General features: G+C 45.2%; 1 protein-coding gene across 1 annotated transcript in view; it reads left to right on the forward strand.

Annotated features, from left to right (window-relative positions):
* Window positions 1-534: 534 nt before the first annotated feature.
* The window catches only part of VAT1 (vesicle amine transport 1), a 58,342-nt gene continuing 45,200 nt past the window's right edge, over window positions 535-13,676 (forward strand). Inside the window, exon 1 of the mRNA XM_083147549.1 lies at window positions 535-1,115. Coding sequence (XP_083003675.1) covers window positions 678-1,115 — 438 coding nt within the window. The 5' untranslated portion in view covers window positions 535-677. The remainder of the gene's footprint in view (window positions 1,116-13,676) is intronic.

The raw sequence follows: 13,676 nt of genomic DNA on the forward strand, positions 1-13,676 counted from the left end.
TTTGACCACTTTTCACCCGATTTCTCAGCCCAATCCATCGGACTCAGGTGAAAAGTGGCCAAATCGCACTAGTGTATGGCCAGCTTTACCGCAAAACCCATTCTTTGCCAAATTCTTCATGCATATGGCCTTATACTCGATGGCGGTATGCACGCAGAGACTGGCATGAAGCATCGCAGATTGCTGCATTCAACCCAAAGTAATAATTGTCTATTCATATGTATTTACAGTAAAGTAGCAGTAACCTGATTTCTAATCAATTAACTGGTTTAATAAATATTTAATAAATATTAAACCGAAATCACATAATGTTGAATTTCACACACATTGTTGTGGAAATAGGTTGGCAGGTTTGGGAACATGTGACACTAGCCTGTTGCACTTTCAGTATCTGTGTAAGGGAGTGTATCTGGAACAGTGGTGTCAGGAGATCGCTGCATGTAGTTCAGTACGTGTGTATGTGCGTTTGTATGCACGTATGTTTGTATAATTCACGATATCATGTCTCTTTAATCGGGCGGAATAAAAGGCAGTCAGCTGGCAACCCCGAGACTCCTCCCCTGTCTCCCTGTCTCAGCTGAGAACCCGTCACTCCCCACTGGGCTGCTGCTGCTGCTGTACTCATTGTACCGAGCCTGTCTCCGGGATAACACTGCGTCCCCCGCATCCCAGCCACCATGTCTGCAGGAGAAGAAGCGGCCCCAGCCCAGCCAGAGCAGCAGCCGCCGCCGGCAGAGGAGCAGAGCCAGGCTGCAGAGCAGAAGAAGGAAGAGTCTCCGGTGCAGGAGGAGCAGAAGCCGGCAGAGGAGACCGGGGCAGCGGCGGCAGAGGCGGCTGCAGAGCCAGCAGCGCCCCAGCAGCCTGAAGTCACTTACAAGTCCCTGGTCCTCTCCGCGCACGGGGGCTATGACAAAGTCAAGCTGCAGATTAAGAAGGGAACCCCCAAACCCAAAGCCGGGGAGCTGCTAGTGCGGGTGAAAGCCTGCGGGCTGAACTTCGCCGACCTGTTCGCCAGGCAAGGAGTGTATGACCGTCTGCCGTCTCTGCCAACCTCTCTGGGCATGGAGTGTGCTGGCATTGTGGAGGAGCTGGGAGAGGGGGTGACCGACAGGCAGGTGAGTGTCCGCATTGCTTACTACGTGCCGCCATGCTATCCGTGTACTGCATGGCTGGCATCCTGTGCCCTGTTGCTGCTGTGTGCGTGATCCATATGCTGTGCTGGTATCAGGTGCAGTGCATCCCAATCTACTCCAGGGTTGCAGTACACTGGCACTGCCAGCTGATGTGGACTACATAGCGCTACCCACCTGATGGGTCTTAGGAGGGTGCGCCGGAATGGATGGTGGTCGCTGTGGGGGTGGAAGGTGGTAAGGAAATGACGTGGCCGCATTAAGTGGAGTTTATCCTTAATTAAAGCTACTATGGGGTGTCTGTGTAATGCGAACAGTTGTGAGTACTGATTGAGAGGCGTGCTGGCGCTGTCCCTGATTAGCCCCACGAGGGGGCGCTGGTGCTCCCGTAGTAATGGAGCCGCGCGGCATGGTCCCGGTGTCTGGCTGTAGTATGGGCATTAATCCTCATTTTCTGCCTAAAGTAGCTGTGACCCTCCCGCTTCATGGCCAAGCCTAGAACAGCGGCAGCGGAGCAGATTCTGCTTGTTCAGCCAATCCGGTGCCTGCTCATCTCTAGGCTTCATATAGTTGTATATTCATCCTTTGGTGTCTTTGTCTGACGGCCACACCCAAGGATCTGGCATTGTCTCTGTGAGCGAGTGCCTTATTGCGCTGCCCTGAAGGATAATCAGGATAAGTGTAGCCTAGCCGGTGTGAAATAGTGTTAAAGTTGTACTGTTCTCACGCTGTAAATGTGTGAACTGTAATTTGTCTTATTGATTTGCAGAGGGTAAGGTGTGGGTTATTTTTCCAGTTTTTTTTTTTTTTTTTTCTCGTAATCTAAAGCTGGCCATACATCAGAAAGATCGATCTTAAGATCGATTGCGCTTATGATTGTGTACAATTTCCCTTGAAATCCCCGGCAGTCCTTGGTGGTTTTTGGACACACAATCTACACACAATCGATCATACAATCAATCATACAATCCATCTACTGCATGATTGTGTACACAAGATGTGCACACAATCTGCATACAATCCATCAGTCATACAATCCATCTGCTGATTGATTGTATGATTATGTACATAAGATGTGCACACAATCTGCATACAATCCATCTTAAGCTGGCCATACATCAGAAAGATCGATCTTAAGATCGATTGCACTCATGATTGTGTACAATTTCCCTTGAAATCCCCAGCAGTCCTTGGTGGTTTTTGGACACACAATCTACACACAATTGATCATATGATCAGTCATACAATCCATCTGCTGCATGATTTTGTACACAAGATGTGCACACAATCTGCATACAATCCATCATACAATCAGTCATACAATCCATCTTATGATTGATTGTATGATTGTGTACACAAGATGTGCACACAATCTGCATACAATCCATCTTACAATCAATTGAGATTGTATGATTGGGTACAATATCTTTCTGATGTATGGCCAGCTTTACAATCAGTTGAGATTGTATGATTGGGTACAATATCTTTCTGATGTATGGCCACCTTTACAATCAGTCATACAATCCATCTGCTGATTGATTGTATGATTATGTACATAAGATGTGCACACAATCTGCATACAATCCATCTTACAATCAGTTGAGATTGTATGATTGGGTACAATATCTTTCTGATGTATGGCCACCTTAAGTGGTGGCTTCGTCGGTCTGCACAAGTTTTACCACAACCATGTAAAACACAGATCCTTTGGTCTAGTTATGACATTATGCAACAAACTCCTGGTGACCATGGTACACAACCTGGTTTGGGTATAAAAATCCAGAACAAATCCCATCCCCAGAACATCTGGCCATATTCTTGCGGCAATCTTAGCCATTGAGGAGATAGAACTTGAAGTAGCGTGCTCGGCTGGCCATCCCCAGGGAGGTGGGTGGGTGTGAAAGATCCTTTAATTCTACTTGGCTCTAGCAACTACCCACTTAGCTTATTAATGTAGCAACTATTTCCCATTGATTGTGGATATTTTCTAGTGGCTTTTACAGATTTTTTTTTTTTTACATGTTCCCAGGGCGTGGTATGGAATCCATGCTGTATTATAGAAATAGTTGCATGACTGTAGCAGGCAGCTGTCCTAAACGAAGCCATGGAGAGGAAGTACCAGACAATCCACCAGTGTGCATTTTATTTTAACAGTTGGTAACATGGCAGTTTTTGAGCTGGTTGGCTGGTACTTATATCTGCCCCTAAATGTCAAATGCTATGTTATAGCAATCACTGTGGCCTCCTCCCAACTGCCAGCACAATCACTCTAGGAATTCTACAGGTGCAATACTGGAACTCCATACAGTTATCTTCTTGGAAGTATTTTGCCATATACAATGTCTACGGGCCTAATTTGCCATCTCATTAAACGTCTTGGTTGTGTAGTGGTGGCATGCTCACTGGTGGGTGTGGCTGCCAATGGTTTGGCAGAGCTTCAAGCTCATTTTTGTCTTTATGGAAAGATCTTTGGTCCATGGATTAGCTTGTAATTGTGCATTAAAGGCTATAATTTGTTTCTTACCACAGCAAAGTGTTAAAATGTGAGATTCTAGGATCCATTGTAGCTAGGTCAGATGCTTCTGGGCTTTTTTTTTTTTTTTGTATCCCCTCCATAACCACGCCTAATTTCTGAAAGAACACAAGCACTACTGCAGGGCCTGGTTCTTAGTTTAACAATATTCAATGTATGAATAAAAGTCTGACTTGCACCCTGAAAGCATATTTGATTAATGTAACTTGTGGCATGCTATGACTTACAGATGCCTCAGTTTCTACAGGGTAATCCTAGCTATTTCCGTTACCCATGGCTGCAGAGTTTCTCATAGCTGTGGTTTTTCTGGTGCAATACTGTGGATTGCTGACGCCCAATAAACAAAGGCTTAAATATTGAAATATATAGCAATATAAAGTAGCTTAATTACACTATACATGAATGAATTACACGCCTCCGCTAATTTTGTCTAAACCACTGATTGCTCTGAGCAGCTATTTTAAGCTTCAGACTATTTCCTTCTGTAGAATATACAGTACATTGCTGGGTTTTGGACCAAATATGGGGTGTTCACTATTACATATGCTACAGGGGGTCATTCCAGTCTTATCTGATTTGTTTGTATCCACTCACCTTTGTCTGAATGTGTTGAGAATTCAACATTCAATGGGTGGCCTTCCTGAACTCCAAAAAATACGATAGAGAAGGCCCTTGGTGGAAATCCAACTGTGTTTTGCATATATATAGAGATCTAGATCTTTCAATCCGAAGATGAGAATTCATGTTTGAAGACTATCAAACAAATTTTAACCTTCCAGTTTAGTTGGGGGAGGGGGGGGGGGTGGATATCATGACAACGCATGCCTAATTGATTGACCCCATAGTCTGTTCTGGATCCTGGTGGCAGAATGGGCTTCTCTCCATTTAGCTGAATCTTACGTGCTGCACGAAAGATCAGAAGATTTCACATGATCTATAGCAGGCATGTCCAACGTTGGCCCTCCAGATGTTGTGAAACTACACATCCCAGCATGCTTTGCCACAGTTTTGCTATTAGAGAATGCTAAAACTATTGCAAAGCATGCCGGGATGTGTAGTTTCAAAACATCTGGAGGGCCAACGTTGGACATGCCTGATCTATAGGAACGCACACGGGAGCTTAAGAAAAAGTTTTGGTAAATATGTGCTTGCCTGAAATCTTTTGTCCAGGACGGACAAAAGATTTCAAGGCTAATTTATGTGCACATCTTATGATCGCAGATCTTTCGTGTGTGTGTGGGCACCTTCTAGATTCTTGGATCATACGTCTGATCAGTCGTGATTGGGTGCAGATAGTGAGTTGTTTGAACATGTGACCAGTCCTTCGCTAGATCGTACAACTGGCCTTATTTCTGACCGTTTCCCACACTCTTCCAACCTGCCTCCTCTGGTGCATGAGATAATGGATCATAAGTATGATCAGGGCTATAAGCATGATCAGGGCTATCTGAGTTCTAGGGAAATCTTAATACAATCAGAATGGCAAACTGGTCGTTGTAGTGTATGGCCAGCTATAGGGATTAACAGTTACTATGTATCCAAAGTAGTTCAGTCTGCTTCAATCGGTTTATCAGGATGTATTGATCTGTATCCTGGTCACTTTGGAGTAGTGGGAGCTGAAAATGTAAAACTATGGCAGTGGTCCCCAAACTATTTTGCTCTGGGACCCCATCAGACAATAAAAATGAGAGGACCCCAGCAAGTTACTGCAGAAGGTTATCACATGTGTAGTCAGCAGACAGCACATACATGGCAGCTATGGGGAGTGACAAAATGATGGGAGGCATATAAAATAACTGACAGATTTTTGCAGACTCCTTGAATAACTGACTGAGATTACAAGTGGTTGGCATGGAGTTGAGACCCACTTTGGGGCCAGGACCCACAGTTTCAGAACAGCTGAACTAGGGTATTCACACATACCTTGCATATCTCTGAGAACTTTTGCTCTATCATGGTAAAGGCACACATTGTCCTATAAGTATATACAAGTCTTCCTCCCACTCCACTGTCTTGACTGCAGTAACATTGTATAATGCAGTCCAATTGTTATAATCTGTGGGAAGATAACGTTCATGCTAATCTGTTCCCACCATGTTATCTGTCATCTTAAACTAATTCTAACCAATATGTAATTTTCATTCTAGAATGTTTAATATATATGAATAAACTACTTAACTTGTCTTAGGGTTATGTGTTTTTTACTGCAGACCTAGTTTCCCTAAAGTCTGCTGCCACTTCTAAAGGCCCATATACACTGAGCGACTTTGAGCTGAAAGCCGCTCAAAACAGCAAGTTTGAGCGGCTTTCAGCTCAAAGCCGCCCAGTGTGTATGCCCCAGCGATGAGCCGCTTATCAGTGCTATGCAAAGCCATCATCTCCGTGCAGATGTCGCCAGGCAGGGGGAAAGTCGCTCAGTGTGTACGCACTGTAAGTGTTTTTTTTTTTTTTTTTTAATCAACCAATTTCCTAGACACTAGTGACCTAATGTATGAAATTACTTTAGTATTAGCAGAACCTTTCCAGGTCTCTGGAGTTTCTTATACCCCATACACACTAGATTATGAGTGATCTCAGAGAACGTATGACATTGCCAACCCCTCACAGAGACAAGTGGTCATGGTGAGGATTGCCAGGTCTTGTACCCACCTTTTTTTAAATGTTTTGCGTAACATAATCAGACTTTAGTGTGAGGGAACAAAAGGCTTGGTGCAAAACTACAGTGTTTGCAACAACTAAGTAGTCATTCAAAGCTTTAAACAAACGTTTGTTAACACCTACCCACCCCCAATGTATTGCTATGTAGCAAGTCTGTCAGCCTTGTCCCCACCCTACATTATGTGGAACAGCCTGTAATTGCCATTTAGGTGCTGCAGTTTGCATAGTCACCTGCTTTTTGGAGAGTATAGGTCCATACACACTGGGCAATTTTGCCCAGAGTGTATGGACAGTGATTGTGGTCATCACTGGGGCAAAGCCGCTCAGTGCATACACTGAGCACCCCCCCTCCTGTTCAGTGCTGTGGGTGATGTATGGCTTTGTATAGCGCAGCGCTATGGAAAGCCATCCACAAGTTAATATGTAATACAAGTGCCTTCCCCAGCGATGATGCTAAATCGCCGTGTGTGTGTGGGGGCCTTATGAGTAAAATGGTTACTCCTAGATTTGTAATACTGCTGAGGAGAAATCTTATAAAAGTGCAATAGCTGGTAAGTGAGTCATAGCTGTGTAGTTAAATATTCCTGAACTCTGTGTGTGTGTGTGTATGTGTGTGTATGTGTGTGTGTATATATATATTTTTTTTTTTTTTTTTTTTTTTATTCTTGTTAACTCCATCCTATGGCGTCTGATGCAATGTAACTGTTAGGGACCATAATCCTATACCCCTGTCACATTGCAACTAATTATGGGTAAAAGCCGGGTTTCTTGCCAGCTCGACCTGGTAATTTGTGTGATGTTAAAGGGGTTGCCAGGTCCTGCAAAAGTGTCAACACGGCATTAAGAACTGGTTAAAAAGCAGAGTTCTTACCGGTTTGTTTCTGTGCAGTGTGAACGGGTCAAGCGACCAGTTTCCTGTTAACACTATGGAGGATGCAGTGTTGGAGCAGTGCCAACTCTAACCCCTGACTCCCCGCCGCACCACCGGATGCCGGTTCGCTGAGGGGATGTGAATATCTCAAAATGCAGGGTTGTGCCGGGACTGAACAGTGCGACCCTGCATTTTGTGATGTAAAAGCTTTACTAGTTAAAGGAAATGTTTAGTTTTGTTACTTGAAGCAATAATATTTAATAAACAGCAAGCCGTCTCAATCTGGTGGTGGTGCCATCTTGTCTCCAATATGTGCACACTTCCATTATGCAATCCTCAATAGGGAGCTTCTAGTATTCTAGATGATTGCAACATAAATTGCCAAAAAAACTCCTTGTAGTATATAGCAGCTACTGTAGCTAGCACAGGTGTGGATCAGTTGGTAACCAGCAAGTTGTTAGACAGCCATTAGGTTGACAGTCAAAAGGTCAAAATGGGGTTTTTCACTGTTTTGACCTGAATGTTGACTGTGGACATGGTTAAAGTGCACCGTGTCCCCTCACATGGCTCAGCACACTATTTTATTCTCCCCCCGTGGTGAGAGGTCCTGGCGCTCTGAATACATGTTAGGCCTTGCCCGGTGTTCTCAGTTGTGCAGGCTGGTGCGGCTATGTATATCAGGGGATCTGGCGGCACTCTGGTCTTTGAAATGAACTACAACAGATTCATTCTGTGGTTCAACGCCCTCAGTGTTTTTAAAACTGCTGAGGGTGTTGAAACGTTGAACCACAGAATGCATCTGTTGTAGTTCATTTCAAAGACCTAGTACCGCCGTATCCCGATTAGATATTTTATATAAAAAAAAATCTAGCTTCTCGTCATCAGGTCGTAAGCAATCTGCGGTCAAGTCTTATGGTTAACTCAACAATATGATCTGGAATGTCAAAACCTCATACAGGGGGTATTCAATCCCCACTGTTATATTCAACGGGGAAAAGTGGCAGGCGTCCTATTTAATGCTGTCTTGTATGACCGCATTGAAGAGGCAGACTAACAGAACAGGCCCGAATACCCCCTATTCGCCAATTGCAAAGCGGCACATTAAATCTTGCCTGGTATGTTGTCAAACAAAACGGGGCAGGGTCATAACTGTCAGGACAAATCAATAGTCATGACCCGGGATTGAATACACCCACATTTATTTTTATTTTTTCCTTGCATCTCTAAGGTCCCGACAGCTGTGATCCTGGCCCTGTCGGGCAAACCGCAAACGGAAGTCAGCAGGTGGGATTCAATGTCCTGCCTGTTGATCGGCAAAAAGGGGAGTGGCTGCGTAACTGCCATGGATTGTCAAGTTTCGGCTGGGATTATGACAATCCACGGCCATTATCAGCAGTACGTACTCGACTGCTTCTAAAGTCTGCTTCTAAAGTCTGGCCCTTTCTGCCATGATGCCTCTTCAGTGCTGTCTGTAAAGACAACATTGAATAGGCACCCACTGCTATTTCCCTGATCGGAAATGGCATCAGAGGATTGCATACCCCTCTAAAGGGCTATGCAATCCACTTTTGAGAGAAGTATTAACAAATCCAATCTATGTAACAAAAGAGGGAGCAGCTTGGCTAAAGGGAGTCATTAAGGTCGGGTGACAGTGTGCACTGAACAATATGCCCAATATATCATTATTCCAATTTGTGTCCCGATAACATATTGGCAAGTATCACTTAATGTGTACCTGGCCTTAGTAGACTTGGCAAGCCTCCACTTATGAGGGGTCTGTCCCACTGGTGATGGATGGGAGATGTCATTCGGGGTTGGCTGGTTTAAACAAGTTTCTGCTGCTCGCTATCCCCAAGGGTGGTGACATGAAATGCTTGAACTCATCCGTTTGAGTGCTCAAACAGGACTTCTCACATTGTGCCCATTTAGTATGGTCAGGTTTAGCTTCTATCTGTGGCTAAACCCAACCATAATGCACACTATGTGCAAATCCCCAAAAATATCGATTGAATATTGCCCTGCAATCTCTCATTACTTTAAGGGGTGTACACACGGGGGCGATCTGTGCTATTTTCTAAGCAATCTTACTAGATTGCTTAGAAACTAAGCACAAATCTCACCGTGTGTATGCTCCGGGCGATCCCGATGCGCGGGCCCGCACATTGGGATCGCCAGATTAGTAAGTCAGTGCATGCAGACGCAATCTAGTAAGATTGCTTAGAATATCTGCATGTCTGACTGCGTGTGTACAGGACGCGATCACTTCCGCGATCGCGTCCTGAATCCACTCCCCCCTCATCCTCATCACTTATCCCCTCCCCCCCTCATCACTGAGGGAGACTAATTTTGCCACGCGGCTGCCTGCATCTACAGCCACCGCCGGATGCCCGCCCGCCTCAGCTTACCAAGGTATATTGGCTGCACAACAAGTCCGGTTTAGGGATTCAAGTCAGAGCTCAACTCGCCACAGAGCAATGAATGCAATGGGCTCAAAATGGCTGACACAGCTATGACACCCACTTACCAGCTATTGCACTTTTATAAGATTTCTCCTCAGCAGTATTACAATTCTAGGAGTAACCATTTTACTCATAAGGCCCCCCCACACACACGGCGATTTTGCATCATCGCTGGGGAAGGCACTTGTAGGTAAAACAGTGGCCCTGTAACTGGCATATAGCACTGAACAGGGTAGGCATGACTATGTGGCAGTTGCCTTCTATTTGGGCACTGCTAGGTTTAAACCCATTGAGTGCCAAGTGAATTTGTTAAAATTGATGTAAAAATTGGGTACTTGTTTCCTATCTGGGCGCCCAGGTTTTCTACGTACGGCACCGTACTGAAATCGCATCGCATCGTACACATACACGATATTGAGCGATGCGATGCGATGCGATCCGATTCGATTTCCCATAGGAAACAATGTTAAATGGCTCAATTTAGCCAAATTATCATAGGAACAATAGTAAATGGGCCAAAAACACCCCTGAACATTGAAATGTCCCCCCAAAAGTAGTTGACGCCACCCCGCCATCAACGTGAACCCGAAGCGTGGCGAGCGCAGCGAGCCCGCGAGGGGCGGCGGTACGCGTCCTCCGACCTTTTCATGCCCTACTATCCACTAGGGCGTGGAGTGAGAATAGAATAGTGTGGCGAGCGCAGCGAGCCACCGAGCCCGAAGCGTGGCGAGCGCAGCGAGCCCCGCGAGGGGACGCGGATACCTTCACAGCTATACGCGTCCCCTCGCGGGCTTCCCAGGTGTCCATGGCGACGCGGACACCTGGGAAGCCCGCAAAGGGACGCGTTTACCTGTGAAGGTATCCGCGTCCCCTCGCGGGGCTCGCTGCGCTCGCCACGCTTCGGGCTCGGTGGCTCGCTGCGCTCGCCACACTATTCTATTCTCACTCCACGCCCTAGTGGATAGTAGGGCATGAAAAGGTCGGAGGACGCGTACCGCCGCCCCTCGCGGGCTCGCTGCGCTCGCCACGCTTCGGGTTCACGTTGATGGCGGGGTGGCGTCAACTACTTTTGGGGGGACATTTCAATGTTCAGGGGTGTTTTTGGCCCATTTACTATTGTTCCTATGATAATTTGGCTAAATTGAGCCATTTAACATTGTTTCCTATGGGAAATCGCATCGCATCGCATCGCATCGTTCAATATCGTGTATGTGTACGATGCGATGCGATCAGATTTCACTACGGAGAATAGCATGGTGCTCAATTAACTTAGTGGGCGCCCAGATAGGAAACAAGTACCAAAAATTGTTAAGCAAATGTTTTTTTAGTCATCATAATGACCAGTAATGTTTACCTTTTTTTTATACTACAATTTTTTTTTTTATATACAACCTATTTTAGTTCACTTTATATAACAAATGTGAGCGATGCTAAATAGCATCGCTCACAGCTGTTGGCACTCATATTTTGTGCATCACTCAAAGGGTTAATAAGAATCCTAGAAGGGTTTGTTTAGAACATGACTTATGGGGAAATGAAAATGCCTCTTAAGAATGAATGTATGTAATATTCTAGCTTGGCTGCTTCTTATCTAGTATGTGGTGTCTGATATTTGTAGGGCATTCTGGGAAACTGGTTTCCACGGTGACTGAAACCAATTACCTTGGCAAGCTGTCATTTTGGCAGTAAACATAAAAGGTAATTTTAGATGGGATGATGAAATGCAATTTATTTAGTGATGTCTGCTGCATGTGGAACAGATAACTGTTTTGTAGATTCTTGCCTTTTTATATGATAGTTGTGCATTAAACAAATTTTACTTGAATCTATGATGGGAATATATTGCTAGTATTGTACTGGCTTGATGTCTGTTTAAAATGGAATGGTTTTTATTTCCTAGAGGAAGCGGTGTCCAGCAAGGTTCCTCATTACCCCAGGCAATGTATCAAAAGTGTTTTTGCTGGGTACAGAATAAGCAAAATATTTGACGCGGCATATGTGGTAGGTGTAAACTGGGTAGAACCAAAGCTTTTGCTCTTTTCTATGCTTCAGAGTCTACTCCTACGTGGAGTCTTAGTGTTCGTTTTTTTCTTTTTTCACTAAAGTGTTCTGAAACCTATAAGAGTACATTACTCTAGTACAGGGGTGGCCAACCGGTCAGAGGTAAAGAGCCGAAAAATATCGGTAGTCAAGCTAAAGAGCTGACATCATGCGCGCGCCGAAGGCGCATGCACCCAAAAAAGGGGCGTAGTTTATTTTGACCCCTTGGGTGGGTGTGATACAAATATGCCTCCAATAGTGCAGTGCCATATATACATATGCCCCCAATAGTGCCAGATACACATATGCCCCCCACGGTGCCAGGTATGCACCACACGGTGCCGGGTATGCCCCTATGGTGCCAGAAAGCTGGTATACCCCCACAGTGCCACAAACTGCTATGCCCCCACAGTGCAAATGACCTAGCAGCAGCACTCACCGTTGTTGCTGCTGTTGCTGGGCGGGGAGAGGACAGTCTGGTGTCCCCCTGCAGTCCTCCTGTCATGTCACTGATGGGAGGAGAGCACAGCACACCGCGCGTCTACTTCCTCCTCACTTTCCTGTGACTGGGCTGTCCACCAATCAAAGCTCGCTGGCCGCCTCCTGATTGGCTGCTGGCCCACGAGCTCTGATTGGCGGATGGCCCAGTCACAAGGATGCACAGTAAGGGGTAGGAGAGATGTGCGATGCGTGCTCTCCTCCCCTCAGAAGGAGAAGGGATTCAGGGAACCGGTAGCAGGGGGGACTGGGACGGACGGTGGGCGGCGGGCAGCAGTGGGAGCAGGAGCCTCACTTTACAAGGGGGAGAGCCGCATGAGGCTCAAGAGCCACGGGTTGGCCACCACTGCTCTAGTACTACTGCCTGTGGAAGCACACTGCATTCTGAAGAATGCGTTGCTTTTTGAGTGCATTGACTTTACAGAAAAGACAACTTTTTTTTTTTTTTTGTGTGCATCATTCAGTAATTTTTCATCTATTGTGTATGCTATTTTGATCTTATGATTGTGCAATAAACATAAGTATATTAGGAATACTGTACTTCATTCCATGGCCCATGAGTGTTTGCAACTGGTTCATATAAATAGTTTTTGGTGCAGTTTGTCCACTGTATTTGGCCTATTAACACTTCAGGACAAGGATATGAAAACAAATTTTGATAAAGAACATTTCTACCCTCTGCAATATTGAATACTTCATTTTTACTATAGTTCATATGGGAGTTGGTTTGAGGCTTGCCATTAGGGATTTGGAAGACCTTGTCTAGTAATCTGAATGTTCCCTCATGAGTGTGGGTGCTGTTTCCCCACTGATTCAGTTTTTACCTAGATTTAGTCCTGAGGCATTAACCATACATCTGTGATTGCTTCAGAGGAGGAAGGCGTGGCCAGATGTGATCACTTTGGGTGGGGGTGCTGGGTTTAGAGCCTCTGCAGATATGCATCTATACTGTGCCCACTGCCAACCCAGGCTACTGGGACACTTCAGGCAAATCAAGGTGCCACTCACTAGCTTCAGACAGGATTGTGTAACACTCTCCAGCAAATCAATGTACTGAGGAGCTGTTTTGCCAATAGATTACAAATACCAATAGATTATTAAAACATGGTCAACCAAAACTATGCACACCACCACATAATTGAATGAAATTGTGACAAACAAATTTTATTATTTTTACGTATCAATCCCTTTTGGACTAGGAGTGCCGTGAGAAAATGCTAATACTTCAGGTTGCTGTGATTCAAGAAAATTTTGGGGACCACTGGCCCAGAGGGATCAATCAGAACCTGTGAACATAAGGTCACGCAGGCAGAGTATCATTCCCAGCCATTGAAAGCTAGTACTATTGGGGTTTCATGACCTGATTTCTACAAAAACAATAACTTTAATCATGAACTATTACTGCAGCCAAAAAATAGCTGCAACTCAATTACTCAGATCCTCACAGGCTTTAAACTTCAAAAAGATATTTAAACAGTGTACGAAGT

This window comes from Crinia signifera, chromosome 6 (genome assembly GCF_055691185.1).
Source record: "Crinia signifera chromosome 6, ASM5569118v1, whole genome shotgun sequence".
Classification (NCBI taxonomy): Eukaryota; Metazoa; Chordata; class Amphibia; order Anura; family Myobatrachidae; genus Crinia; species Crinia signifera.